The sequence below is a fragment of the Mustela erminea genome, chromosome 8, assembly GCF_009829155.1.
Source record: "Mustela erminea isolate mMusErm1 chromosome 8, mMusErm1.Pri, whole genome shotgun sequence".
Classification (NCBI taxonomy): domain Eukaryota; kingdom Metazoa; phylum Chordata; class Mammalia; order Carnivora; family Mustelidae; genus Mustela; species Mustela erminea.
The window spans coordinates 8332884-8360026 of record NC_045621.1 but is presented as its reverse complement, the minus strand read 5'-3'; the positions used below and the strand labels follow the sequence as shown (position 1 = coordinate 8360026).

Genomic DNA, 27143 nt, shown 5'->3' with positions numbered 1-27143 from the left:
AAGTCTCCACCATGTTCCTCCTAAAGATAATGTGATTTTAATTAAGGAAAGGGGTTCTGTTTCTGACGTAATTAATTAGTTCTGCGAAAATTATCTGAGCCAATAACTATTCTGTAGTTAAGAGATTTGTGTGTGATGTCATTTTCTATCTTTACGCCTTTGTTTTCTGGGTCCAAACACTTTATTTGGTTCTCCCTTGGAGAAACAGACTTAACAATTAATTCCGGTATTCATAACAGAATAAATGGAAATAGCTCTCAAGAGTAATTAGAAAAAACACTAAATGAAATCACTCTGCAAAAGTATCATGGGCTGCTAAAATAGGCAGGAGGGAAGATTTTCAAGGTTTCTTTTATCACGTTCCCATAATATTCATAAACAGGTATACAACTATATCGAAAGGATTTTTAGGGCTTTTGTGTATGTGTACTTTGCTTTTCTATTTAGAGAAAATGTACTGCCAACCAGACTTATAAGAGAACAAAAAAGACATATGAGTGGACAAGCTTTATATAAACCATACCAAACAAAATTAGATTTAGAAAAGGTATTTAGGTACATGAATTAAACATCTTCAGTGTTTCTTTCTTGTAATTATATTCCAACTTGAAAGTTACCCAAGTATCTAAAATATGTGCTTTTAGAAAATAAGACTATTTTTTAAAAGATTTTATTTATTTATTTATCTGACACAAAGAATGAGAGAGACCACTCGCAGGGGGAGCCGCAGAGGGAGAGGGAAAGAAGCAGGCTCCCTGCTAAGCGAGGAGCCCAGTGCTATGCGGGGCTCGATCCCAGGGCCCTGAGATCATGACCTGAGCCGAAGGCAGACGCTTAGCCAACTGAGTCACCTAGGTGCCCCCCAAATAAGACTTTTTCAATTGGAAAACTGATACTTTAATCCTAGTAGGAGGAGAAATAAGAATGAGAATGGAAAAGGGAGTGAAGAAGGGAATGTTCAATTAGCAATAATCGCCCCTCGGATAAACCTCATTGGCTACGATACTGCCGCTGCGCGAGAGCAAAAACAAAACCAGTTAAGTGTGCCTTATAGGAGCGGACATATTTTTAGGTTGAAAGGAAGAAACTCAAAATTAAGGTGATTGGTAGAGGGGATTGGGTCAAAGCCTCCTCCATAACGGGGTAGAGCCCTGGGCAAGAAGGGAAGCTGAAGGTATGGATACAGAAAAGATATTAGAGAGATGAGACATAACGTTCTACATGTTTTGAATGTTACCCGCTCCACACCAGAGCATGGAAATGAGCTACAGGATGTGAGGACCGTGGGGCAGATTTGACTAGTTGTTAAGAGAAATGGGAAAAGGAAGTAGCCAGGTACAATGCAACAACTGATGATTGGTTTTAAAAGCCAACAGGATTTCTTTGATCTATCACAACGTTCATTCGGTGGAGGAAGAAATAGATTTCTAATTATGTGTACATTATAGTTGTGGGGGGTTTAGTACCCTTTGGTTGGTATGCCATTTTAAACTCCGTTCTTTTTCTTCTTTGGAATTGGGGCATTTAAAAAAGACCAAATAACCTAATATGCATGTTAGATGAGGGGAAAGAAAAACAACTCATGCAATCTGGAAAAAAAAACATTCTGTTCTCAGATATCCATGAAAAATAGATCTCAGCGTAGGAATGCTATCACAGGAAAGGTGTTCTGGGTCCAGACTAGAATTGACTGCAACCTAAACAAAGGTGTTAGTTAACCTACTTAACGAAGAAAATTTTACTCTGAGGGACCAATTAAAATTAGTCTTGAAATAAAAGAAGGCAGTGAATCATACGCACTGTTCTTGTCGTGGTGTGACCAAGGCTGGCCAGAGTTGTGCCAGTTTGCGGCAGTAGGAGCTGTAGTGGCCGAGGAGGCCGTGATAATCCTATCGAAATCATTTGTGCTCTGTGCTCCTAAGCTGGCTTATTTATATGGACTTGATATTTTCAATGAAGTGTTAGTGCCACTCATTGGCAGGGCCTTGTCTCTGTCGGTGATAATGAATGATCAGAAACATCAACTCATCAGAGAAAAATTTCAGCCTAGAATAACCAGACTATTAACGAGCTTGGGTATCTGCTGTGTGACAGCCACCATGCTTAGTGCAGAATAAGATCTTCCCCGTGGAGATTGACAGGGTGGGTCCCCTGCTGTGGCATTTTGAATTGGAACAGACCCACCACACTTCCGCTGTGGGCTCGCTCGTCCCAGTTCTGACCCATTTCTCATCTTTACGGGGCGTTGGAATTCCAGCTGAGCCTGAATACCCACAGTACATTTTCAACATTTTGCTTCAACAACTCCTCTTTTTTTTTTTTCTTTAAATATCATGAATTTAACCAAATGGAGTTGTCTACATGACCTATAAACCAGTGCAGGGAATTAAAGTCTAAGATACATGGCTTGTCCCAACCCACAAGAGCTGGTGGGTACCTTGAATGCTCAAGTCTGATCCGTTTCTTGGAACAGGCTCTTTGAGACAAGCACCCATCACTGCTCCCCCTTAATTCCTACTTCACACGGGGCAGAATTTCTGCCTTGAAGTGGATGTGGCTGCCAAGGAAAGAGTTTCTTAGTGGCCCTTCCTGGGACAAGAGATGCCAACGCTGGTTCTCTGTCAAAGTTCTTTTTTAGGAAACATATAAAGGGAGTGCGGAGCCTCAGGCTCACTCTGTCAGGAGCGTGTCCTTCGTTTGGCTTAGCCGATGGCGTTGGGAGAAAAGGTCAGTAACCCCGAAAGTGCCAACCTCCTGCAGTGAGATCGCATTAGCGAGGGCGGTTTCACTACCACGGCTTTGTATCACTGGGATCCTGGTGCTTGCTCCTTAAAACAAGACGTAATGCTGCCTCCTCTTTCCTGAGGCCTCCAGAGGAAATTTTCACAATAATATTTTCAGAAAATTTGCTGTGTGCATAGACACGTTTTAAAAAATAAAAAAGCATTTTGGTTGGCTGGACACCTTCTAGTCCCTGTTCCTGTAGTCTGTTCCTTGCAGGGCCCAGTTTTTTGTGCCTTCCAAGTGACAATAGCTGAAAAAAGTATATTTATTTGCAAAAAGAGGAGAGTCTCTCTCTCCAGCCAAGCAGCTCCTCCCAGTAAATTCTCTTTTAGATGCGTAGCCAGTATCTTTGTGCTCTAGACCAAAGCAATGATGCTGTTGTGGGGATTCTGGGTCAAGTCAGGCACGATGAGTCTGCATCACTGATGGGATTTTAGGGTGGTGGATGTATCTGTTAGGAATTGTGTGAAGATGCAGGTAGAGTAACCTATCTACAGTGGCTTAACCAGCTAGCAATGTACTGTTGCTAGGTAGCAAGAAGCCTGAGGGCACGTGGTGCAGAGCTGAAGGACTTGTCATGGTTACTTCTGGCTTCTTGCTCTGCCATCCTTAGCATGTGGCTCTCATCCAAGAACAGAGGGGAGGGAAGAGCAAAAAGGGTTATTGAGTCTGCCCTTTCTAACTCAGGAAAATAATAGCTTTCCTGGAAGTCCCACTCAGTAGACTTGCATTGCCATGGCGTGGGCCAGAGCTATGCCACGCGCCGCCCTTCGCTGCAAGGTATAATGGCGAGGTGAGAGTCTTTAACTGGGAACACTGTTGCCTTGGGTAAAACTGGGGTTTCATTTGGCAAGGAGGAAGCTCAGTGGAGGGCAGTGGTCGGGATCTGCCCCGAGGAGTCCCATGACATCTATCACAACCAGTTTTCGGTGACCGCCTTTTAAATATCAGCTTTGCTGTGCTGTTTGGAGAAGGAGTGGATGATTGGCCTCGTGTTGCTTGTTTGGGGGGAGGGGACGGCAAGAGTGTGTCATGCTTTCCCATTCCTAGAGAGGACAGTGGTCCCTTCTCGATCTTTCAGGAGAAGAATTGTTGACGACGGTGTGCTCAGCGCCAAAGGCCGGGGGGACCATGGCTCTCAGAGCGTCTGGGCTTATCCCTGTGCTGAAGGTCATGGGCTCCCAGCACAGCCCCAGACAGAAACCTCTCAGGGCTGGGCTATCTGACCTCTCACTCTGGTCCACTTTCCATTTCTTTCGTGCTCCAGAAGCATGAGAAAACAAAGGGCGGGCGGAGGTTTTTCTTCTTAGGACGATTCCCTTGAGCTTGGGACTTGTTCTCCGTCTTTCCTGTTTTCCAGGGTCCCTCGGACTCCAGGTCTGGCCGGTCCCAGCTCTCTGGGAAAGCGTGTCCTTCACCTTCCCTCCTGCGAAAGGGATTTGGGGAGACAAGTGAAGTGTGTATGACTTTAAGAACGAGTGTCCCTGGACACATTTCCATGTACCTATCAAACTCTGAATGGTCTTTTTGGTTATATTTTCTATTCTAGACCCTGGGACAGAGCTTCAAACTAGTGTGATGCGGGCAAATGATAGAATGTGAACTTCAGCCCTTGGGGTGGTGGGGGAAAGCCTGGAGCCCCCCAGAACATCCCTGCCTTCCGTTTTAGGTTACTAGCGTCTCTTTCGTGTGTCAATGCGCTCTACAAATATTACTGTTTTCTGTGTGCTGGGAGGTCAGAACGCTTGGGAAGTGCTGTTATAGTCCTGCTTTTCAGGTCACTGTCATCTGTCCAAACAAATGCCTAAACCCTTTCTTCTTTTTTTGTATTGTTCAAGGTTTTACGCCTTTGGCTTTTTGTGAAAGGTTATCCTAGCAGACATAATGATTTGGTTGGTGCCTCCTGAACACTGTTCATGGCAAACCTGTACTGTGTCTTCACTCATTTTCATAGCTTAAGGTCCCCCCTTTTAAAATTCCATTTGGAGTTCTATTAGGGTCTCCCACCTTTGCTCTTCCTTTTTATCTAGGATTTTGTAGATGGGAGCGCAACCAACTCCTTTCTTATCTGTCAGCTGACCACTGACCCTGCAGTGGTCATACCCTTTGTTCTTTCCAGTTTCGTGTTTTGGGGACGTTCATTGACCTGGCCAAGCCCAGGAATGCCAGACTCCTTCCACCCCGCCCCGGTTCTCCCGTATCAATGCAAGTGCAGAAATGCAGGGCAGCGGTCGGCTGGGAGCCGGTGCCTCATCCTACTGCCTGTTAATACTTCCCCCTTTATCTCTTCTGTCCTTTATTTTAGAACTTGCATTAGTCTTGGAGCTAAGGAAGGACACATAGGTTGTAATTAAGCTGAAAAGTGTTTGTTTGCTTTTTCCAGATGAGAATTCTCCAGCCAACTTCTGGGATTCTAAAAACAGGGGTGTGACTGGAACCCAAAAAGGGCAAATTGTGTGGAGAATTGAGCCTGGGCCCTATTTCATGGAACGTAAGTATGAAACGAGAAATAGAAGTTTGTTACGGAACATTCTATAAATACCTGGAAACCTAGGGTGTCTTTTCTGAATTTATTATGAACGTTTTTGGCTCCAATTTACATATTTATGCCATGTGTCTTCAAACTGGGAAATACATTGTTTTAGAAAATCCTTGTTAGAGGATGTTCACATATTTTTAAAAAGCGTGTGTAAATATGTGTGTGTGTGTGTGTGTGTATACACGTGCACATTACATGTACCTTGTGAATGTGTAGTATATAAAGCATGTATTTATTCTATTATTTATTTTAATACTTTATGTATTTTATATACCCTGTATCTACATTTGTAATTAATATTTATTGTATTAATTTCAAAAAGCAAAAAGAATAATTCAAGAATTTTATTGGCCCATAGAATGCTTGGCTCTCATTTCCTCCAGCAGCAGTAACGACTGTGTTTGGGTCCTGGTCTTTACAAGGAGGTGGGAGAGTCGAGGTCATTTTTAAGAACCAGAAATTGGCTGCCGGTAACTCAGCCATAACCCAGTTGACTTGATGATGTATTTTTTGATAAAGATAAATGCTTTTACATAATATATGGTTCACAGAAATATCTTCTTCCCTCTTATTTAGGGTGAAGGGGAGTACTTATATTTGCCACTAATACTATTGAGAACATAGTACATATGTTTTTGTGGAACAGATAGAAGTGTGCATGAATATGTGATTTACTGGTTGGTTGAAATGAACTTTCACATTTGGAGAATTCTTCATTAAGGTAGAAAAATGGGCTATTTAAAATTCTCCTGAGTTGTTTAGTTCATGTAAGAATTTAAGAGATTTAATATAGGTGAGTGTGTGTATAGATGTTAGTACTGAAGGATGGTACATATTAAACCTTAAAATACAAAGTAAGATTTGATTAAATGAGAACCTGCTATAAGTGTATTTTTTTTAAAGATTTTATTTATTTATTTGACAGAGAGAGAGAGATCACAAGTAGGCAGAGAGAGAGGCAGAGAGAGAGGAAGGGAAGCAGGCTCCCTGCCGAGCAGAGAGCCTGATGCAGGGCTCGATCCCAGGACTCTGGGATCACGACCTGAGCCGAAGACAGAAGCTTTAACCCACTGAGCCACCCAGGTGCCCCTATAAGTGTATTTTTATTGAAGTATATAAATTTCTGGAGTATAAAAAGTTATTTTCAAAGACGAACATCTGTCACTTTGAATTGCCATTAAAGACATCAGATAATTTCTTCCACATCCTTAGTGGTAGGTCAGCATTTCCTAACTTTCTCTAATTATGCTTCTCTCCCCAGAGGACTATCTTTTTTTTTCGTAGTTCAGTAGCTGGCTGGAGTTTCTCTTGAGACCTTAAGGGGACTGCAGTTTTTTTTTTTTTAAAGATTTTATTTATTTATTTGACAGATCACAAGCAGGCTGAGAGTCAGGCAGAGAAAGAGAAAGGAGGAAGCAGGCTCTCCGCTGAGCAGAGAGCCCGACGTGGGGCTTGATCCTAGGACCCTGGGATCATGACCCAAGTGGAAGGCAGAGGCTTTAACCCACTGAGCCACCCAGGCGCCCCGGGACTGCAGTTTTTAACGGAGAATGCGCACGATGTATCAGCAAACGAGGAGGCAGAAAAGCAGACAGATCGACACAAATCTAACGAATATCATGACCCATAGGAAAAAATCTGAAAGGGGATTTGCCAAAATGTGAACATGGGTTGTTTCCTAGGAGGTCAGATTATGGGTCATTTGTTTTCCTGGCTCATTTCTACTTTTCTTTACTTTCCAACATTTGGCCCAGTGCTGGCATCGCCATCCACTAATGAGACAAATAAGTGATAAAAGAATGTGGGAGAACATGGAATGGGTTATTTTCATTCAAGGCGATTCCTCCTTTGGAAGGATCCCAGGATTTAAGAGACTGATAGAGCTGAGAAATTTTGCCAGCTGAACTTCAGGGGAAAAGGTAAAGCAGCCTTCTTGTTCTCTCCAAAGCGCCAGACCGCTAGGAGTGATCACCTGTGGATGGGCTGCGCCGGTTCATGCCGTGGGGCTCGGGAGAACCACCTGGGGAGAGTCAGTATCACATACGCTCTGTTGGAACACGATGTGCGAGAAACCCTATTTGCAGAGGCTCCCACTTGCCGTGGTTGATTTTATTTCTCCTCCCAAAAGCTTTAGAGATTTGTAATGTCCTGGCTGATCAGGGTGTGCTAATACCTCTGTCCGGATGAATGTTTTTCTTTATAGCTTGCTCTAGTATTTAATAGAAATAACCTTGACATTGAAGCTAGGAATTGGGAATGAAGAGTAGGGTTTTGTTGTTGTTGTTATTTTCTCCTTTCAATTCCACCTTAATTCCGCACACACAAAATTGGAGATATTGTGTATCATGGAGTTAAAACTGGAAATATACGGTAATTTTTTTTTTTTCTTTAAGGACTGAGAAAAGTCGTGTTCATTGAAATCCAAGACAGTGAGTGAGAATTACGGAAAGATTTGGCTTCAGAGTAAAGTTTATCTTCTTTACTCAAAGTGAGGACCCTCCACACACATCCCTATCCTTTTAATGGAAAAAGCCCAGGTGTATTCTTCATAGTATAATCTGTGTCTTTCACACATCACTTTTTTACCCCATATCTGGCTACAGCAGACCTAAGGGGACTTCCCAGCATAATGAAGTTTTGCTTAAATCTTGGGAGCTGATGGCATGGAACTTAAAAAGAATTGCGGTGGGGGGGGGCAGTTAGAGAGCTTCTATATTTTCAGTCTCTGATCTTGAAAACTTAGGACATTTAAAAACTTTTGCTCTCATCTTCAGAAAGAAAATTTATCTTTAGCTCATCAGAAGTTCAGGCAAAATAAAATTCTGTGAACATTGACCTAAGTTCATGGGCAAACCTTGATTTGAGCGCTGTCTAAGCTATTTCTGAATGTAAAGATGGCTTTAGTTTGTCTAGATAAAGCCCCAGAGGAGGCAGGCTGCCCAGACTTCTATTATTACAGGGCCTACTTAAATGAATTTGAAGGACAAAGACGGGTTTAATTTGGGGCAGATGACCTTCCCAGGCGCTGGGCGGGAGGATCAGCTTCCTCTGCACCTACTTGTCATAAGACTGTCAAAGAGTCCTCGGATGAGCTTAGTTTGCTGAAACCGAATGGGTCATCTTTGCAGGATGCATCTTGAGTTTGGAAATCTAAGAGGTTTCTAAGTTGTCCCGTCATGCTCTGCTGTCCCTGTTGGTCGATAGTCTTACACAGACGATGGTCATTCATTTATTGATTCATCCAGACCCGCTTTTGTCGTTCCTTCATTCCTTCCATTCATATGTCCGTCTGTCTCTCCCCAGACATCACGAGGTATTAAGTGCCAACCTTGTGTCACATGGCTCTTCTAGGAGCTCACCAAATCCCGGATCGATGAATGAACTTGTAAATAGTAAAACTCACTGCTGTGTGCTAAACTGCTTTGTGATCATTGAGGATAATATCAGGAAATCGATAATATATGATCCAGTGTTTTCACGTATCTTACCCGTCTCGGTCCTGGGAAGTAGGCTCGAGGAGGAAACGGGCCATCAGAGATGTAAGTGGCTTGCGTCTGTAAGAGCCTCGTCTCTGATTGGCACTCTGATTAATTAACATACTTTCCAGGATGCAGTGCCTTGCCAAAACATGGGTGGCTTTAGGTGGGTGGGGGGGAGGGCAGGTGGCCTGGGCCTCTTATTTGTACTGTCAGAGTCTTTGCTTTAAACATATCCATTCCCAAGCCCCTCCCCACCAACATCAGAATGACCTTTGGTCCCTTAGATGGAGATTTGGTGCTATTTATTTTCTACTCTCATACTTTAGTTTTGGGATTCTGTTCATCCTCTAATCCTATTAGGTTTCTGCTACATCCACACTGATATTGTCTGTCTTTGATTTTCATGATTGTGTATCTGAGCTTTAGCAGAGGAGGGCTTGGCCGCTCAGGCCCCGTTGGCCCTTGTTAAAAGACGACGACCTGCAGGAACATATAAATGGTAAGTTCACCTGTCACTGGAAACATGGGCAGATTTCCTCAAAACCATGAGGACTAGAATGTTTTACTTGGTCCAGTTTGTGAATTCTGAATAAAAGATCCTATGAATGGGAATCAGGATATGAAGATTGTAATAAAAGCTTTTAGGGCAATAGTTAAAATCATATTTTAGAATAAATTGCAGTTAGTTTGATTTAAAAAAAAAAGATTATTCTTTTTTTAAGATCTTATTTATTTATTTGAGAGAGTGGGAGAGCACAAGTGGGGTGAGCCGCAGAGAGAGAGGGAGAAGCAGGCTTCCCACTGAGCAGGGAGCCCGTTGTGGGGCTCCATCCCAGGACCCTGGGGTCATGAGCTGAAGGCAGACGCTTAACCGACTGAACCACCGAGGTACCCCTCAGGATTCTTCTTTTTAAATAAAAATTCTTGAGGGAAGGACATTTCCATTTCATCCATCTTGTGGTTCAAAATATTCGACTTCTAGAAACTTGGGAAATATACAGACTTTCTGAATAGGGACAAACTATTAGTGACTGCCTAAGTGAATCTTGTAGCTATTTAAGGTGATGTGCGAATTCCTAGTCTTTGAAACAAAACCATTCCGTACAGGGCGTGGCCTGTGGAAACTTTTCAGAGGGCTTGAAATGGAGTTTTATACTGATGCCCAGAGTTAATGTAGTTGAGTTGAGATTACTTTTAAAAAATTACTTTTGAATACGTAGTATATGAAAAGAGTATAGGTAGTGTTTACAGGTACAAACGGTGAAAGTGAGTATCTCCTCAACTTCATGCCCTGGTCCTCAGTGGCCCTCCCTGAAGATAACCATTTTACTCAAATACAAACCCAGAAACAAGATGACTGCTTTTAAAATGCAATGTCATTATCACAGTTATAGAAACCCCTTTACTTAGGAGCATGGTTATATTCCTAAACACTACTTGACATTCCTTCCACCTCCCTGACCTCCCCTCCGCACAAAACAAGCCTGAGGTAACGTGTGTCAGGATCCTCCTCCCGTCTGTGAGGGGATGGAGCTGATGTGCTGGTGCTCTGGGAGATGTCTTCATTTGTGTTTATGGAAATTAGTAAGTTAAACATTGAAAAATAAAGGGGCCTTTATGTCTTGTCAGCATTTAAATATGGGCTGCCAAATCTCTATTGTAGGAACTCTATAAATGAAAGTATCCTGAAGATTCCCGAAAGGCACAAAAATATACTTCCATAATTCATGACTGGCTTCGGGAGGGACCTGTGAGAGAGGAAGATGCCATTTGGGTGGTCCGTCCTTTTTTCCTTCCGAGGCTAGAGCGGGCCCAACCAATGATAGTCCTCATGGGCTATGGGGGAGGCCTCACCTTCTCTTGCCTGCTGCCCTCTGAGGCAACGTGCTTTTAATAAGTGGATTTTGGGGAGAGAAAATACTCTTGCTTTTTCTAGTCTGAAGGAATATGTGCACGCACACATACACACACACAGAGGCACACGTGTACCTCTTTCCATAATCTGAGGCCAATACGAGGAGACTTCGGCTGCCGCATGGGGTTGTGGAGCGCCCGCTCTCGGGGGGATTGGGTTGTTCGTTGCCCCTCAGTCCTGCACCTGCCCTGCCCGTGCCTGGGGCTGGCTGGCCCTGCGGGGCGGGGGTTGGGGGGGCGGGCTCCTCCCTTCTCTGGTGCCCGTCATCATTCACCTGCTCACTTTTCCCTGTGTTGGATCCCTTTCTTGGAAGTAGCTTTTTGTTTTCCTCTGCAGTTAGTGGTTACAATTTTTAGCTCAAGTAGAAGCATGAACCCCAGCTCCCCTTTTCTGCCCATCTTGAGTCATCTTCTAGGTTACCTCTTTGGACAACTAAAATGTTGAGGTACATCGATCAGAATGCGGCGGTCTTTCCTCCCTCTCACTCCAAGGGACATGGGTTAGTTACACCAGTTTGTAGAATCTTGAGTGACCTCATAAAGCACTAACTAATATTTGCCGAGGAACGTTCCCCCTCAGCACAGAGCGTTGCTGTATTTTTAAGGGGCAGGACTGGTGTTCCGCTTGCGGAGCTGGGGCCTTTCAATCCAGGCGCAAATAACTAGAGACTTTTGTTATAGCAAAGAATTAAATGATATCCAGAATGGGTTCACTAGCAAAGCTGTCTGGGCTATTCACATCCTACAAACAAAAATGAGACTTTTTTTTTTTTTTTTTGGTCCCATAGTCTATTACATAGCTGTCTCTTAACACCTTACAAAAGAGGAGAGAGCATCCTAACGAGAGGGAGCTGGGGGACGATGTCTTCTAAAATGCACTTCCCTTTATGGGAAAAGAGCTGCTCTGCTCGCTCACTTACCATTGACCTGATCTGTGAGGCGCTGCTGCGGGCAGATTCGCAGAGGGCTGGTGGCCAGCGTTCCGAGTGTGATGCTAACGAGCTCTGCCTGCAGAGCGCAGACCTCCGGCTCGCCACTGAGCTGGTTCTGCGTGGGGGCCGGTGCTTCGCTTTGTTCTTATGGCAGACGCGCTGTTGGTCTTGGAAGACAGCAAGTGGGGGAGGAAGAGGAAGGTCCGCTGCGATCTCTGCAGCCGTTACCATTTCAGTGATAACTGAAAGCTTGTCTTCGTGTTGGGGAAGGTCCTTTGCAGAGGTGTTCCCAGGCCAGTGAGGTCATAGCGAAGCCGGAATTCCTGTGCGGGTCGTCTAGCTGATCCTCAAGCCCGGCACGCTCCTTGTCCTCTCCCGTTCGCCCCTCCTCACTCGCTCGGCTCCATTTTTCTCCTCTGTACGTTTGAGTCCAGACCAGTCCGTGCCATGAGGTCTTTCTGACTCCACTGCGTCCTCCCTCATCCTTCCCGTGGTCTCCACACTCTGCCGCCTCTCGGCCCTTTATTTTTAGTGCTTGTCTCTTATGTCGTGTCCTGCCTGTAATCCTCATCCTAACAGCTACACCATGAAACACCGGCTAGTCCAGAACCCCTCTCTGATTCCCTGGGCACGTGTTGTGGTGGGTGCCTGGGAAGGAGCTCCTGCTTGATGATGCTGAGAACCTTGTGAACCACCGCATGCGAGCATCGTACATGACGGAAACACTCACTACTCTGCCCCATGATAGGGTCAGTTTTTTGAGCTTTAGTATTTCGTCATTGATAGGAAAATAGAATATCATATTGTATTCTTGTATATAGTACTTTAAATCCTGTATAAATTTCTAAAAGAGGGTTTTTCTTTAATCATTCTATCTTTCTCTTAAAATAGTCAAACCAAATACTCTGCAGGAGGCCATTCACACTGGGAGGAGAGTCAGTGGACTTTGAGCTCCCTTGGGGAAGTGCATCTAGTTGGTCCGACTTTCTTAAGCCGGGCAGCTCAGCTGAGAGAGGAGCTCCACCCCCACGGGCCAGGACTCTTCCCAGTGTCCTGCCGTCAGCAGCGTTGCGGTGTTACCCTGCACCTTGGCAAGAGGACACCTTGCAGTGACACTGCCGTGGCGCAGATGCTCTGTACACACAGAAATTCTGGTGGCTGTGGGTTCTGTCTTTGTCAGGTTTTGGCTTCATGGTCTTTGAAATTGTCATTACTTTCTTAAACCAATAATTGGCATTTGCATTGCTGTTTTATCAAGCTCAGACTATATATACATGCACACACGTGCATACGCACAGACACATGCACCGCTGTGGGGAGAGAGACGTATGCCACGTGTATATCCATATCTATCCTCTCTCTGTCTGTCTGTCTATTCCTATCCATCTATCTGTATGGCAGTGGTTCCTGAATTTGATCCCCGGCAGTGGCTGCATTGAAGCCACTTGGAAAATTAAAATACAGATCCCCACACTTCAGAGTCTACGACTTCTTCACTTTGTTAGACTGCCCTTTTTGCTATTTCCACTGAAGGGGGGCAGTCTGTGTCTATCGTAGAGGTTGGGAGCGAAGGCTTTGGAATGGGACAGATTGGGTTTGAGTCCTGACTCTGACGTTTCCTGTTTGCTTGACCTTCGGAAGCCTCAGCACTTCTTCTGTAAAATGGGGACAGGCATCCCCACCCCCCAGGGTTGAAGTGAGGATTGACTAACAGCATGAGCTGAGACAAGCACAGGGTCTGGGGCGCAGTGGACTACCTGGGTCAGAGGTGGCTAGTTCAATTCGCAGCGCTACGCTATACCTATTTTGTGTGTTGTCTTTGTGCATTATGCTTCGTCTGTTTGGGACGTTTTTAGAAAACGCCAGACAGGAGTTGGTATCCTTTGTCCCTCTGATTGGAAAAGGAGGGATCACTGCAAGAGTCGCGAGCAGCATTTTCTGAGAGGCGATGTGGCGGATTTCTTCAGTCGATTCCTGAATGACTTGTCTCAATGTTTAAATTATTGTTTTGTGTTTTTTTTTTTTTTTTTCCCTAATCGATTTGCAGCGGAGATAAAAATCTGTTTTAAATACTACCACGGCATCAGTGGAGCCCTTCGTGCCACGACCCCCTGCATTACGGTGAAGAACCCGGCTGTGATGGTGAGTGCCCCTCATTGTCCGCTTCCTCAGGAGGTCCCCACTTTCCTGAGGAGGGCCACTTTCTATTTTTGCCAGCGCAGCCCAGGCAGAGTTATGGGGAACAATGAAAAAAGGAAATGCATAGCAGCATGGGCACCCGCTTAAGGAAAGGGAAGAACTTACAGGCTGCCTTACCTCGATCCGTAACACAAATCAGTGGAAAAATCTGATTTGATTTGTGACAATCTGTAAATAGTCAGCTCCTCAGAGAAGCCATTCAGGAAGCAAACAAGGGAGTAGCTCATCAAACTTAGTCTAAATTTCATCTAGGTGACTGGTTGGGAGGAGATGGTGGCATTGCATCTTAAGTGAGTTTAATATACGTGAGCTCAGCGAGTAAAAGGGAAAAATAACAGTTTTAATCATGTGTGATTCTGCCTGTCAGTCAACTTAACAAGCTTTCATGCCAAAGAGTATAAGATGGGGATCGTGCGTGTGCTGTTCCCTCAGGAGGTCTGAGCACCAGATCCCTTCATGCTGAGTTGGGCTCTAGTGCCTGAAGACACCAGACATTTTTGGTATGACATGGCCACTCAGAGGAAGTCAGTCTCTTCACCAGGTCTTCAAGTGAACAGATACCGAATTTAGTTTTGGGGGAGCTGGTTATGTTGGCCTTTTGAAGGAGAGAATGTCCATTTCCAACATGGTACTTGCCAAAAGATTGCTTTTTTCAGTTTTGTCATTTTTTCACTCCATTGACTGACTTTGGAATCTAACAGCTTTGTAAGATGTACTTCATTGTACAGGGATGATTGGGTTCAGGTGGTTTGAGGAGATTCTTTGAGTCTAAGATATGTAAAGCATTGTAGCTTCTATGAGCCATTAATAGCCATGAACGTTTAAGAGAAAAACATTGACTCCCACAATATAGAATCTTCATAACAAAGTGTTTCGTGTGTGAGTGTGTGTGTGTGCATGTCTGTTGTGTGTATGTATGTGTTTATAGACCCATGCATTTTTGGAAATAGACAAGTGGCCATGTTGACTCCCTGAAATTCAGAAAGTCATCTCTGCAGGTGGCCTTTTGAAATTGTCCATACCCACGATGCGGTATCATGAAGTCTTTCCTTTTCATGTATTCATTCAAACAGATATTCACTGGGTACCTGCTAAGTACCAGACATTGCACCCACCCCCAGGGATGGCAGGATAAGCCAAAACCCAGTCCTTTCTCTCACATCTGGTGGGGACAAGGACAGCAGTTAAATTAAATTACGTTTCTTTGAGTGATAATCACTATGAGGAGGAGTAAAATGGGACTATGACAGCATATATTGGTAGATTTCTCTTGATCAAGGCCATCGAGGGTTTCCTTGAAGAAGGTGTGTTTGCAGGACAATCTGAAAGATGAACAGGAGTTACTCATGTGGAGACAAAGGGAAGAACATTAAAGAGAGTAGGAATCGTATGTGTAAAAGCTCCAGCATTTAAGTATTCTTCTCACATTTGAATTACATTTGAGTTCCCACGTAGTAAACATCGTTTAGAATTTAAAAGACTAATCCACATTTACTATACAAGATTTTGAAGGTCAAGAGGAGAATAACAATTATCGATTACAAAATCTGCCATGTTACATACTAAGCACTGGTATATGCTTTAATTAATCTTCTAAAAAACTATAAAACTGGGAAAGTGAGTCTTTTTTTAATATTAAAACCTTTGAAAAATTAACTTTGTATGAAATTAGATAGTAGCTTCCAAACATGGTTTTCTGGATTCAGATTTTCTTAGGCTTGAGCAATTTCAGTGATCAGGTATCGTCGAAGACAGCAGGACTTACAGGCTGGGGAACACTGATCTCATTCCATTGATTTTGCATTGAGATTACTCTCTCAAAGCCTGTGGATAGTTTGGAGATCATTAATTTGCTTCAGACGGGTTTTATAGAACCTTAGAAGCTTCCCAGATACAGCTCCCGCCATCAGAACCAAATATTTTGGTTCGAAGGATGACTAATGAAATCGGTGGTCAATAGATTTCTGACCGAGCTGAGACAATTGGGTCTGTATCCAAAACTGGAAGGCTGTGCCCTATGGACACCTCGTGATGCTGTGTTTCTATTCTGGCATGGTGGCCACCTCCTTATATGACTTGCGTCTAGTTAGTGTGACTGGTTGACAGCACTGGCATTGACAAAGCCCTTTGGTGTAATTATTCCGTGACCATACGCAAAGAACAGTCGTGGGAGAAGTAACTGAGCAGCTCTGTAGGGGAGGAAACGAGCTGCCATCCTCCTCTCACGGCCCCCTCTCTCGTATATCCTCCTGCAGTGAATCAGGGATTGAAAAGAGTTGTGTCTCTTCTGTCATTTGCACTTTGACGTCATTGTCATTCATCAGAATACACAGTGATACGTGTCTCGGGCTCTCAGAACAGGAAATCCTCTGGCTTCAGGGACAGATAAAGGCTGGCATCCCTCACTACCACGTATTGTTCCAAAACTCGATTGTCGGTGTTGCTTCTGGGTTTTCCTGGAAGGAATCTATGGAGTGAGTTTATTTAAAAACTGCTCTCTAAACATCGAGTGCTTTTATCCCTGATGTCCCTATATCTAGCGACAGTATTTGGCCTTTCCTGGCTTTATTGTCATGAATGATAACATTGAATTTGTTGAGCATTATTTGAGATGAACATTTGCCACAGTTGTAGTAAAGGACACAATCTGTAAATTCTGGGAGAATTGTTTCACATTAGCCTTTTGTCAGACAGTGGCCTATTTTTCAAATGAGCTTTCAAAGGCATTCTCTTGTGTTTCTGTAATAGCTTCCAACATTTTGAATAGGCTTAAGCGAAGACAAACCATGAACCTTTTCCATCTCATTTAACTCACTTAGCATCAGTATGGCTTAGCAGGAAGAGACATCGTGTTTTGGAGGGCACAGATCTTACTGGGCAGTGTCGTCCGTTGGAGGGGAGGCTACGGTTCACCAGGGGACTGACTGGCCCCGGGACTTGGAGAAGCAGGTGGCCGAGTGTCTGTCGCAGTAGTGGCCTGGGCTCCCTTACACTGTTCATCGCTCTGTAGCCCGGGGGGGTGGGGTGAAGCCTGGGGGAGACCGTCATTGGCCAGTTTGCTGCTGTCTCTGTCCCGGTAAGCTGGGGATAATGAGTCAGAGGGGAACGCCACAATATAATAAGCCGCGCATGCTGGTGGAGAGCCAACCCGGAATTATCAAGTAGTTGCTTTTCTGGATGAGATGAAGTGAGGAAGCCAGGGTGGCCCCCTCGCATATTGCTGATGACATTTGAAACATTAGGAATCAGGCAGGTGCCATACCAAATAGTGCTGAAGAAGGGACCGGAAGTAGAGAAGGAAGTAGACATTTGTATTTCACAATTTGAATGGAATTTTTTTTTAATTGCTCAACTTTGCTTAGATTAGTAGTTTTTATCTCTTAGCGGTATATGATTTTTTAAAATTAAGTATAGTTAACAGACAGGGTTAATATTAGTTTCAGGTGTACAGTATAATGATCAACAATTCTGTGCATTACTCAGTGCTCATGGTGACAGGTGTGCTCTTGAATCTCCATCACCCGTTCCTCCCATGCCCCCCCCTCACCTCTCCCCTGGTAACTACCAATTTGTTCTCTGTATTTAAGAGTCTGGTTTTTTTGTTTATCTTTTTGTTGTTGTTTGTTCATTTGTTTTGTTTCTTAAATTCCATAGATGAGTAAAATCATGCAGTATTTGTTTTTCTCTGAGTAGCTTATTTCATTTAGCATTCTACTCTCTAGCTCCCTGCCTGTGGTCACACATGGCAAGATTTCATTCTTTTTATGGCTGAGTAATGTTCCACGGTGCATATGTACCGCATCTTCTTTATCCATTCATCTATCTGTGGATGTGGGCTGCTTCCATATCATGGCTATTGTAAACAATGCTGCAGTAAACATCGGGGTGCGTATATCTTTTCAAACTAGTGTTTTCAATTTCTCTGGTTAAATACTCAGTACTGTAATTACTGGATCATATGATAATTCTGTTTTTAATTTTTTGAGAACCCCACTTGCTGTTTTCCACTGGCTCACCAGTTTGCAATTGTTGGTATGTGATTTTTAAAGGAGTAAGGGAGTGCTGCAAAGATTAGATTCAATGGTTTAATCTGAAATTTAGGAGAAAAATGTAGTTTCTATTTCCTAACTATTCAAGATATATTCTGCCTTCACTTCTGTCTCGTAAAGTATTGTGGGCATCTTTTTTAGAGAAACAGTAAACTCTGTTTTCCTAGTATACTAACTATAAATTGAGCGCTAATTGTACATAAATTGAGAGGAAGCCTGGATCTGCTTTGTGTTCCGTAAATGACTAGTTTCAAGTGAGATGTAATTTACTTGAAAGCCTTTAGGAAAACTTTTTACAATGCAATAACCAGTTGAACAGCACGGCCAACTCTTGTCATTGCTAAGTTATCATCCCACGTGCCCTGTCCCTGCAGCACGAGGAAATAGGAGTTTGCAAGGGCAATGGGACATTCACGTGGTCACCCAGAAATATTTGGCAAGAGGATAGTTCTGCGTGTTTGTGGATGACCTTGCTACAAGTCACCTGTGTAGTTTATTCTAAGTTTTCCTAATCTAAAGGAATTTAGTGTTTAGTTTTTAACTTGAAGGATTATTTTAATATGCTAATAGCAATATAAGTGTACTTACTATATCTCAACTATATTCTTATCAAAGAAATAAAAGGACATGAAGTAGGTTGATGCATATCCTAGGGAATTTCGAAGTTTGTGTTGCTTTCATTTGTTGTAAAGACTAAATTGAGGTATGATGCTCTCATTTGTGTCTCAATTCCAAGATTTATAGCATATAAAAAGGCACATGCTACAGTGCATCTTTAACACAAAAAATCATCATATTTGCAAATGCACGTGGCTTCTTAAGAAAGTTGAGTACCACACTACACTGTGAAACTTCTAATACGTGCTTTTCCTCTGCAGATGGGTGCAGAAGGCATGGAAGGAGGTGCTTCTGGAAATCAGCATTCTCGGAAGCTAGTTAGCTTTACCTTGTCAGGTAAGGATGTCTTTAAACATGATGTCCAATTTGGAAGTGTATAATTTCAAAGGCGTGAGTGGCCATTTTGGTCTATAGATTCTCATATATGATATATGAACTAGTTACTTATATTATTTATATTATATTATTTGTATTATTTATATTTTTGGTAATATTCTGGAAATTCAAATATATTTCTTACCATTAGATTATTAATATAAGCTCAGAGATGATTTCTTCCACCAGGTTTTATAGAGATAAAAAGACTATATAAGTGTGTATCATTACTTTAAAAGAACACTGTAGTGTAATATGTGCCTACCCCACAGTAGAACTTTGATTATTGAAAACAAGGTGTGGTTAGCTCATCTGGAGAAAGGAAAAAGTTGGAGACTAAGAAAAATAAGCCAAGGGATGCTCCTATTTCTTTGGAGAAATACACATAAAAGTTGGAAAGCTGATAAGACAATTTTTTTGTTTATTTTCAGGTTAGTGAAATACTGTAATTGCTTGTATATTTATGAAAAACAAAAACAAAAACACTGCTTTTCAGATTGTAAGTTGGAACTCATTTGTGTTTTGTAAGTTTAACTTATTTGAACCCAGCAGTTTAAAAAAAAAGAATGCAGGAAAAGAAATCAGAGTTTTACACTAAAGGGAAATATTTTTTCATAGAACATCAGTATATACAAACTGAAAACTTGCACACACAAAAAGGACACACATCTATGCATATATATCCTGGATCTCAGAGTAAAATAGGTTTCGTATATAGGTTACGGTGAAAAAAATTTGAAAGCTAGTGATTTAAAAAAATGATTTTAAAAGTCAAGAATGTGCTAAGAAAATCACTATTTGAAATGGACTTTTAAAACAGACAACAGTGCTACAATACACACAAAATGCAGACTAACAGATGTCTGTCACTGTAAGATGTTTTGTTTTCACTGTTCCATGGGAGCAGTGCTTCTGAAATTTAAATTAGATTCACTTTTCTTGGCTGCAAAAAGTGTTATGAATGAAAATCGACAATTCTCAAGAGTGAGAGAAAGCTGATCTTGAAAACAGACATTTCCATGATGCATAATTACCACGTATGACGAAAGTGTGCACATTAGTTCATTGCTGGCCTTGGCCTTCGGAGTGTCCATTTCTGTTCTGGCATGTTCCTTCTCCCGCATGGGAGGTTGCTTACTATGAAAACCTTTTCTGCTTTGATTCTCTGGTGAATGTCAGAAGTTGTAAACTGGTGGCTAACGGTTCAGATTTGGCCAATACATATGTTTCAGTTGGACCGCTCAGGGTTTAAAATGTATCTAGTTTTTTAGAAGGGTGCTTAGAAGTACCCAGGCTGGTGGTACACCTCCCTCACCCCCCGTTATCTGCGTGTCTCCTGAAAACTCTTATTTGACTATGCTTTAGACCTTCACAGTCCTGAGCGGCCACAGGTACAGAAATCCTTCATTTATAGGTAAGGAACAAGGAACCAACCTCCATGGCTCAGAAAATTTCAAGTTTGACCATCCCATGGTTTTCTTAGTTTAGAAGCACTGCCCTCCACTTTCCAGTGATCCGTATCATCCTAAATATGATATACACATACTGATTTTGACTCGAGCGGATGCTAATTAACTCCCATATAAGCATGACCATCTAGAAGCTGAAAATCCTAGGATATTTTCCTAAAATGTAAGAAATAAGCTTTGGGGCACCCCTAAATGCTGCTGCTTTAACTATAATTTCCTCCACCTTTCCACCTCAATGCACATGGTGGCTGGCTACTTTGTAACTGTTGTATTTCCTAATGTATTGTCAGGTATTTGCAGATGGTATAGAAATGGCCAAAAATTATAGATGAAATCAATTCTGTAATGGTAATTCTGAAAAATCAACCCCCTTGTAGTATGTTGACAGTGAATGGTAATATTTATTAATATTGATTAAGCTCTGTAGAATGGCTACCTGCAGGTGTTCTACTCTTGATTAGGCAAGTGGGCACACAGATAATTAAATTCTACATCTACAACAAAAACTGCGCTTAGATGAATATCTTCATCTTCTTCTTCAAATAAGACTTTAAACTAGGATAGTTAACATGTTATATACCTTTGTAACTTTGAGTTCTTTTTTGGTCTGTGAGGTTATGTGGACATTTTTGAGCAATAAAATATGTGAAAGAAAAAGGGAGAAGCACGAGCAGAGCTGAGATAGATAAGGGAGCGGAGTACTCAGACTACAAATAATTGATAATTTCTTGTATTTATTAAGGAAGATTTCTTTGTACAGTGTTCCTTGTGGCCATATTTGGCGTGAGGGCTATTTAATAGTGACAGCTTTCATCCTGGTGGCTTAATCTCCCGAAGGGATGCTTTTTTGTTCAAAGGAATGCTTTGCATGAATAATTCAGCCCTGTCAGGCTTTATAGCAGCCATTTCTGTACATGTTACTCCTCACTGACTGCAAAGAAATCCCTTCTTTAGGAGTCGATTTAATAGCTAAAGAATATTATTCTTCTGTCTTTGAGTCTGAAGCGAGCATAATCAAGAAAGGTAAGAAAATAAATATGCAAACTGTGTTTTTCTCTTACAGCTATTTTATGCTAACTAAAGCCAAGTGCAAGCATGTAGCATTATTAAGTGGATCGTCAGAGGCAGAGGCTGTATCAGTAATGACTCCACAGCTTGTGCAGTGCCAGGGCTGGGGCTGGAGGGCTAAGGAGTTACAGGGGTTTCCCTGAATGCCCGTCTCCCTCCTTACTCATCCTTCCCATCTGCCACTGGTTTTCAGATCAAATACCTTACAGTTTTCATGCAGTGTCCTTAACAGGAGGGATTCTTGGTTGAATTTTTCCACCTTTGCCGACCATTAAAATGGCCTCCTCGGCTGCCAGTTAGCTGTCGCTGGACAACACGCTAGGCCACAGGTTCTCGTCGGCCATGGGTGAGCCTCCTCCAGGCAGTACTCCCTGGAGACTACAGTTCTGTGGGCAACCCCAGGCCAGTTTTGTCCTACTAAGAAAGACTGTGTTTCAAGAATGGGCTTGTGGGGCACCTCAATGGCTCCGTTGGTGGGGCCGCTGACTCCTGCTCTCAGCTCAGGTCTTGATCTCAGGGTCGTGTGTTCAGGCCCCATGTTGGGCCCATCGTGGAGAAAACATTAAAAAAAAAAAGAATGAGCTTGAGTAGGGTGACTCAGGGGACCTCGTATAATTTGGGGTCACCACAAATGACCAATCTGGGTAATCTAAAGGTCCTTGAAGCTTCAGCAACATCTGCAGAATTTCTCTCAGGACCAGAGGTCAGAGGGATGCCTGGACTGATTACAATCGCATCAGGCTACTTAGAAACCGTCTATGACTGCAGGAACTTTAAAGATCACTTAGCTCTTGGGCCAGCCTTACCCAAACGGATATTCTCAGAACGGTCTTGAGGACCCAGTGGGTCTGGTTTATTGCCTGACATGTTTGCATCCCTTGGCCTGACTCCTTTTAAAAGTATCAGTCTCTCCGTGTACCAGACTTTAGCCAGACATTTTGGCTGCTCAGCTAGTGTGAAATGAGAGCTGGCGAATCTAAGACGAGGCTGGGACATTCATCAGGTATGTAGGATCCTAAACAGTAACCCCATAATTACTTAATACAATAGGTGGCATTCACATTTTTAAGAAATATTTCTGGCCTCCTTTTCCCCCCAATATTTCTTACATTTGTGGAGTATATATGACATTTTAAATGTGGGACAACTGAATGTACTCTCGAGTTTTACCCCAAATTAAACATAGGTCTATAATTTTATGTATGTAAGTAGATGATTTAACTTTACTCTCATGAAAGAACATATGAGCATTCTTTTTGAAAAAATCAACTGTTGCGCAAGAATTTCTCTCAAGACACTGTTTGAAATGCTGGTTGCCAGACCACGTGATGATGCATGTTAGAATCAAAATGGCATCTAGGAAAAGTCCGTTCGGGTGGGTAAGGTGATGATAAATGTTTGGCTTCACTTTTGTTGCCTGTCAGGAGACCCCCCCCCCCCCCGCCGGAATTCGTCATAACCCACTTGTCCTCACTTACCTAAGCGCTCACAGTGTGAGGAACTTGGTTGCTGCTTTGCTGTTGTTTACCCCCCTCTTTCTCGCCCGCCCTCCTCTCCTCATTTTTAGATCTTAGAGCAGTTGGGCTAAAGAAAGGGATGTTCTTCAATCCCGACCCTTATCTTAAGATGTCCATTCAGCCAGGGAAGAAGAGCAGTTTCCCCACCTGTGCCCACCACGGACAGGAGAGAAGGTCCACTATCATCAGTAACACCACTAATCCGATTTGGCATCGAGAGGTAAGATGATCCTCAAGGCTCTTCTCCTTGACCGGAAGTTGGCCAAGTCCTTCTTTGTTCTGCGTATCATTGAGCTGTTTATGAGCACAGCAGGACGACTGAGGGGTCTCCTGCTTCTGTTGGAAAGAGGCTCTGAAGGGAAAGAGATAGTCCCTTGTGGCCAAGGCCAGGTGTAGGGCAAAACAAGTGAAGTCCTTACCTCAGGAACATGACTTAAGGGGGGGCCAAAAGGCTCAATCATCAAAATTAATATTTTAATGAAATATTTTTTTAACAAAAATCAAAATCAATGCAAAAAAATTCATAATAACATATTAAAATGGCCTCCTCGCCTGCCAGTTAGCTGTCGTTTTAAATAAGGGCAGGGTCAGTAACCGTGCCTTGCAGCGCCGTGTGAGAGCCTGAGGCAGAAGGAAAAGTCAGTAACACCAATCCTGTTTTTATTTAAAATTGTTCTGGTTTTGTACCTGAAACTGATATAACACTATATGTTAACTAACTGGAATTAAAATTAAAAACTTTAAAAGCCCTCCCAATCTTTTATGTTTTGTTCTAGTGTATATTCAGTACAAATTAAGGGGATTTCTCTCCCTGTAGGCTTTGGCAAAGGTTTTTCGGATGTCTAGAGTTTGGTTAATTAATAAGGCATTGAAGGACTCGTCATCCTGAGTGAAGGCAGACCGTTGATGCATTGATGACAGACATTGTCGAGTTCCTCACAGCTACATTATGTTACCTGTCATCTTCATGCAACGCATCATTTAAATCAAATGAGGGGTTTTCTCATTCGAACTTAGGAAAGTCAAGGAATGAACAGATATTGTTTCTCATTTAGTGAAGAAAGCACGAGCTCTTCCGCCATTTCTCAGAGATCCAAGACAGTTATACAATGAATGAATCAGATCATTCCCTAAATGTTTAATGACAACAATATGACCTAACAGGTTTGTGGAAATATTTCACTGGGGCGGGAGATAATTCAGGGGACCTAAAACCAATTGGAAAAAACAGATATGGCTATTTGTGACTTGTCAGCAGAGCAAGATGTTTCTCCTGAGAAGTTATTGTGGTTATTTAAGTGGATGACATATTACATATATTCTTACACCTGGTTAAAAAACTACTTATAATCTCCAATAGTGAATGACTCTTAAAGGCACAGCACTTAATTTAACACATTTAGAAGCCTAGAAGACGTAACATGCATCTCACTATGAGCTCTAGAAGGAACATAGTGGATATGTTAATGATCCTAGCAATAAGTTTCTTTCCCTAACATTTTATATTTACGAAATTCTTAACCATGCTATCAGTGTACGCCTAAGAAGGCGGCATAAGGGATGAGATTCTCATCTCTCCATTTCGATAATTAAGAAACTGAAGATTGAAGTGTTCATGTAATAGCTTCTCAGAGACAGAGGTAGTGCTTAAACTCAGCACTCTTATTCTCAGCAAATGTTTTTTCTTTTCAGCAGATTCCTAGACTCCATGGCCCTTGGCAGAACTTTAGTTATCATGATGAAATAAACTTAGTGGTGCCTAAGTATAAAACTGGCCAGCGCCATTCGCATCACAGTGGTTGAGTGGATAATGTTAGGGAAGGGGCAGTATTGTTCAGGTTAGATTCTGGCCCCATCACTAACTTATCTTGAGATCCTTGTTCTTGAAAATGTTACTCGTAAAGATAACATGAAGGGAATATAGGTGAAAGTCTTTGTAAATGAATAAAGCTTTTTATATTTATTTTATATTCTTATTAATAGCCAATCTGATTTTCTCCAGTGGTATTCCTAAGCAAAACAACAAAGTTTATGTTAACTTCATGTTTTTATTTTTCTGTCCCGTGTGCCTTTTAAATTAAGTACTTCCTATTTAGACATTGTTTCATTCTCATATTTATCAGAGAAACCACAGTATTCTGTAGATGTTCCTACTTTAGCCATTAAGTGAAAGATTATTTTAATCTATGCTGTACAACTTCTGACTCGCATGGGATGAGGAATTAAAATTGCTGGTAATCAAACACAGCAATAATTCAAAAGCATCCTGTAACAGGATATTAAATTTCAAAGAATTGAGGTACATTAAATGTAGTAAGTACTAAAACTGCATTGTGCACAATTTAATATTTGATAGCGTCTCCTAAAACTGTTGAACCCGGAAGAACTGCATGATTGAAGGGGCTTCTTTTGTCCTGCAGATCCTTAACTGAAGCCTTGTGATCACTGTGAATGCTAACGATTCAAAGTGAATAGAGGATGGACATTGGCTGCAGATATTTCTAGCAAGGTGGACTCTCTGTCAATAGGATTTAAGAGATAACATTTTCTACAATAGTGAAATGATATAATTTCATATTTATCTTTCTTCTGAATCAACATGTTACCTGTTTTTGTTTTCAGAAATATTCCTTTTTTGCACTTCTTACTGATGTCTTAGAAATTGAAATTAAGGACAAATTTGCCAAGAGCCGTCCAATCATCAAGCGTTTCCTGGGGAAACTAACCATTCCAGTCCAGAGACTGCTGGAGCGGCAAGCCATTGGGTAATCAGCCCCCCTTTGTAGGGATCTTGTTGAGATTAGTTTGCACAGAGCAACTGAAATGAACTTTTGTAGTCCTAGGACTTTTGTTACTGAGAAGAAGTGGTAAGATAATTCTTTTAAAAAATGAAGTGTTTTTATACTCATTAAGCTGTTTAGGACCAAAGCACTTTGTTTTCATTATATACATTATTATTATTATTATTATTATTATTATTATTATTATTATTTGGTATCTGTCTTTTCTGAGATGGGCCTATCATTAGCACTTCAGCATCAGAAGTCACAATACTCAACTATTTTTCAGTATATTGAAATCTTTCAGTGAAAGTCTCTCCTAGAGCTGGGTTCTAGTGTCAGGTTCACAGCTCCGTTATGCTAATTAATCCCATCCAGACAACTCACTGTTCCTGAGAAACAAAAACCACTTTGTTTTAGGGCCATTTAAAACAAGACCTTAACTGGTATGAGGTATTATTGTAGAATTCCTAGACCTGTACATTCATTCAAACAACTAAAGTTTACTCACTCAGAGAATTTAAAATGTGACTTGATGTCTGTTTTCTTTCTGTGAGCTTTCTGTAAGTTGTGAATAAACTAGTTAAGAAATCACAACATCCCTTATCGTCAATGGTGCATGTATTTTTACGTGGTCATTTCCAGCAAACTCAGTAACGCCACTGCTCTGAGGTAGCACTGAGCTTACTGTTTTGGTATCTTTTTCATTGTAGGAGAACATTATGAACATATGGCAGTAGTTAAAAGTAATAGTGGTGGTAGCAGTGATGGTGGTGGTGGTGATGGTGCCGCCATCTTGTTTTGTGCCTTCTTCACTGTAAGAAAACATAAACAAATGGTACTGGTGGTCGTAGTCTCAGTGACAACACAAGTAGTAACAGCAGTGGTAGCAATAGTAATAAATAAAAGTAGGGAAACAAAAAAGATGCCTAGAGCTTATTCTGTGTCAGGGGTTATGTCCATTACTCTCATTAGCCCATGTAACCTCAACAGCTCTGGGAGGTCAGTAGTATGATTATACCCATTTCCGAGATGAGGAATCTGAGGTTAGCCGGCAGGAGGTGGAGCTGGGATTTGAGGGCAGATCAGCCTGCTCTAGAATCCTGGCATCCTGTGGCACTTCACGGACGGGCAGCCATGTGTCATTATTCCAGCTCACTAAGGAAGGTTTCTCATTCATATCCACTCTGCAACTAGTGAACTGTTCTATTTTGGCAAGTCATAATTAACTTGGGCATTCCTCATCTGAAAAATACAGTGTTTAGACCAGCTGAACTTGAAGGCCCCTTCAAAATCTGAAACTAAGAGATTGTAATGGGTTTTAAGTCTTGGCCATCAGAGATGATGGGATTTGTGATGGAGCCAGCACATGTGAAGTAGGAACAGTATGCTGAAATTCTAGTAGCCTGGTTTATCTGAT

General features: G+C 42.1%; 1 protein-coding gene and 1 pseudogene across 4 annotated transcripts in view; one reads left to right on the top strand and one right to left on the bottom strand.

Moving 5' to 3' along the window:
- HECW2 (HECT, C2 and WW domain containing E3 ubiquitin protein ligase 2) overlaps nucleotides 1-27143 on the top strand; it is a 362339-nt gene that overhangs the window by 213172 nt on the left and 122024 nt on the right. For 3 of the 4 annotated variants that reach the window (XM_032354248.1, XM_032354247.1, XM_032354249.1), the window contains 5 exons: nucleotides 5168-5275; nucleotides 13696-13790; nucleotides 18775-18850; nucleotides 22994-23163; nucleotides 25566-25708. In XM_032354248.1, the coding sequence (XP_032210139.1) occupies nucleotides 5168-5275; nucleotides 13696-13790; nucleotides 18775-18850; nucleotides 22994-23163; nucleotides 25566-25708 (592 nt within the window). Of the gene's footprint in view, nucleotides 1-5167; nucleotides 5276-7077; nucleotides 7243-13695; nucleotides 13791-18774; nucleotides 18851-22993; nucleotides 23164-25565; nucleotides 25709-27143 lie in introns of all 4 variants that reach the window. The other variant, XM_032354250.1, reaches the window with a different exon arrangement.
- On the bottom strand, nucleotides 848-1023 carry LOC116597946 (annotated as a pseudogene).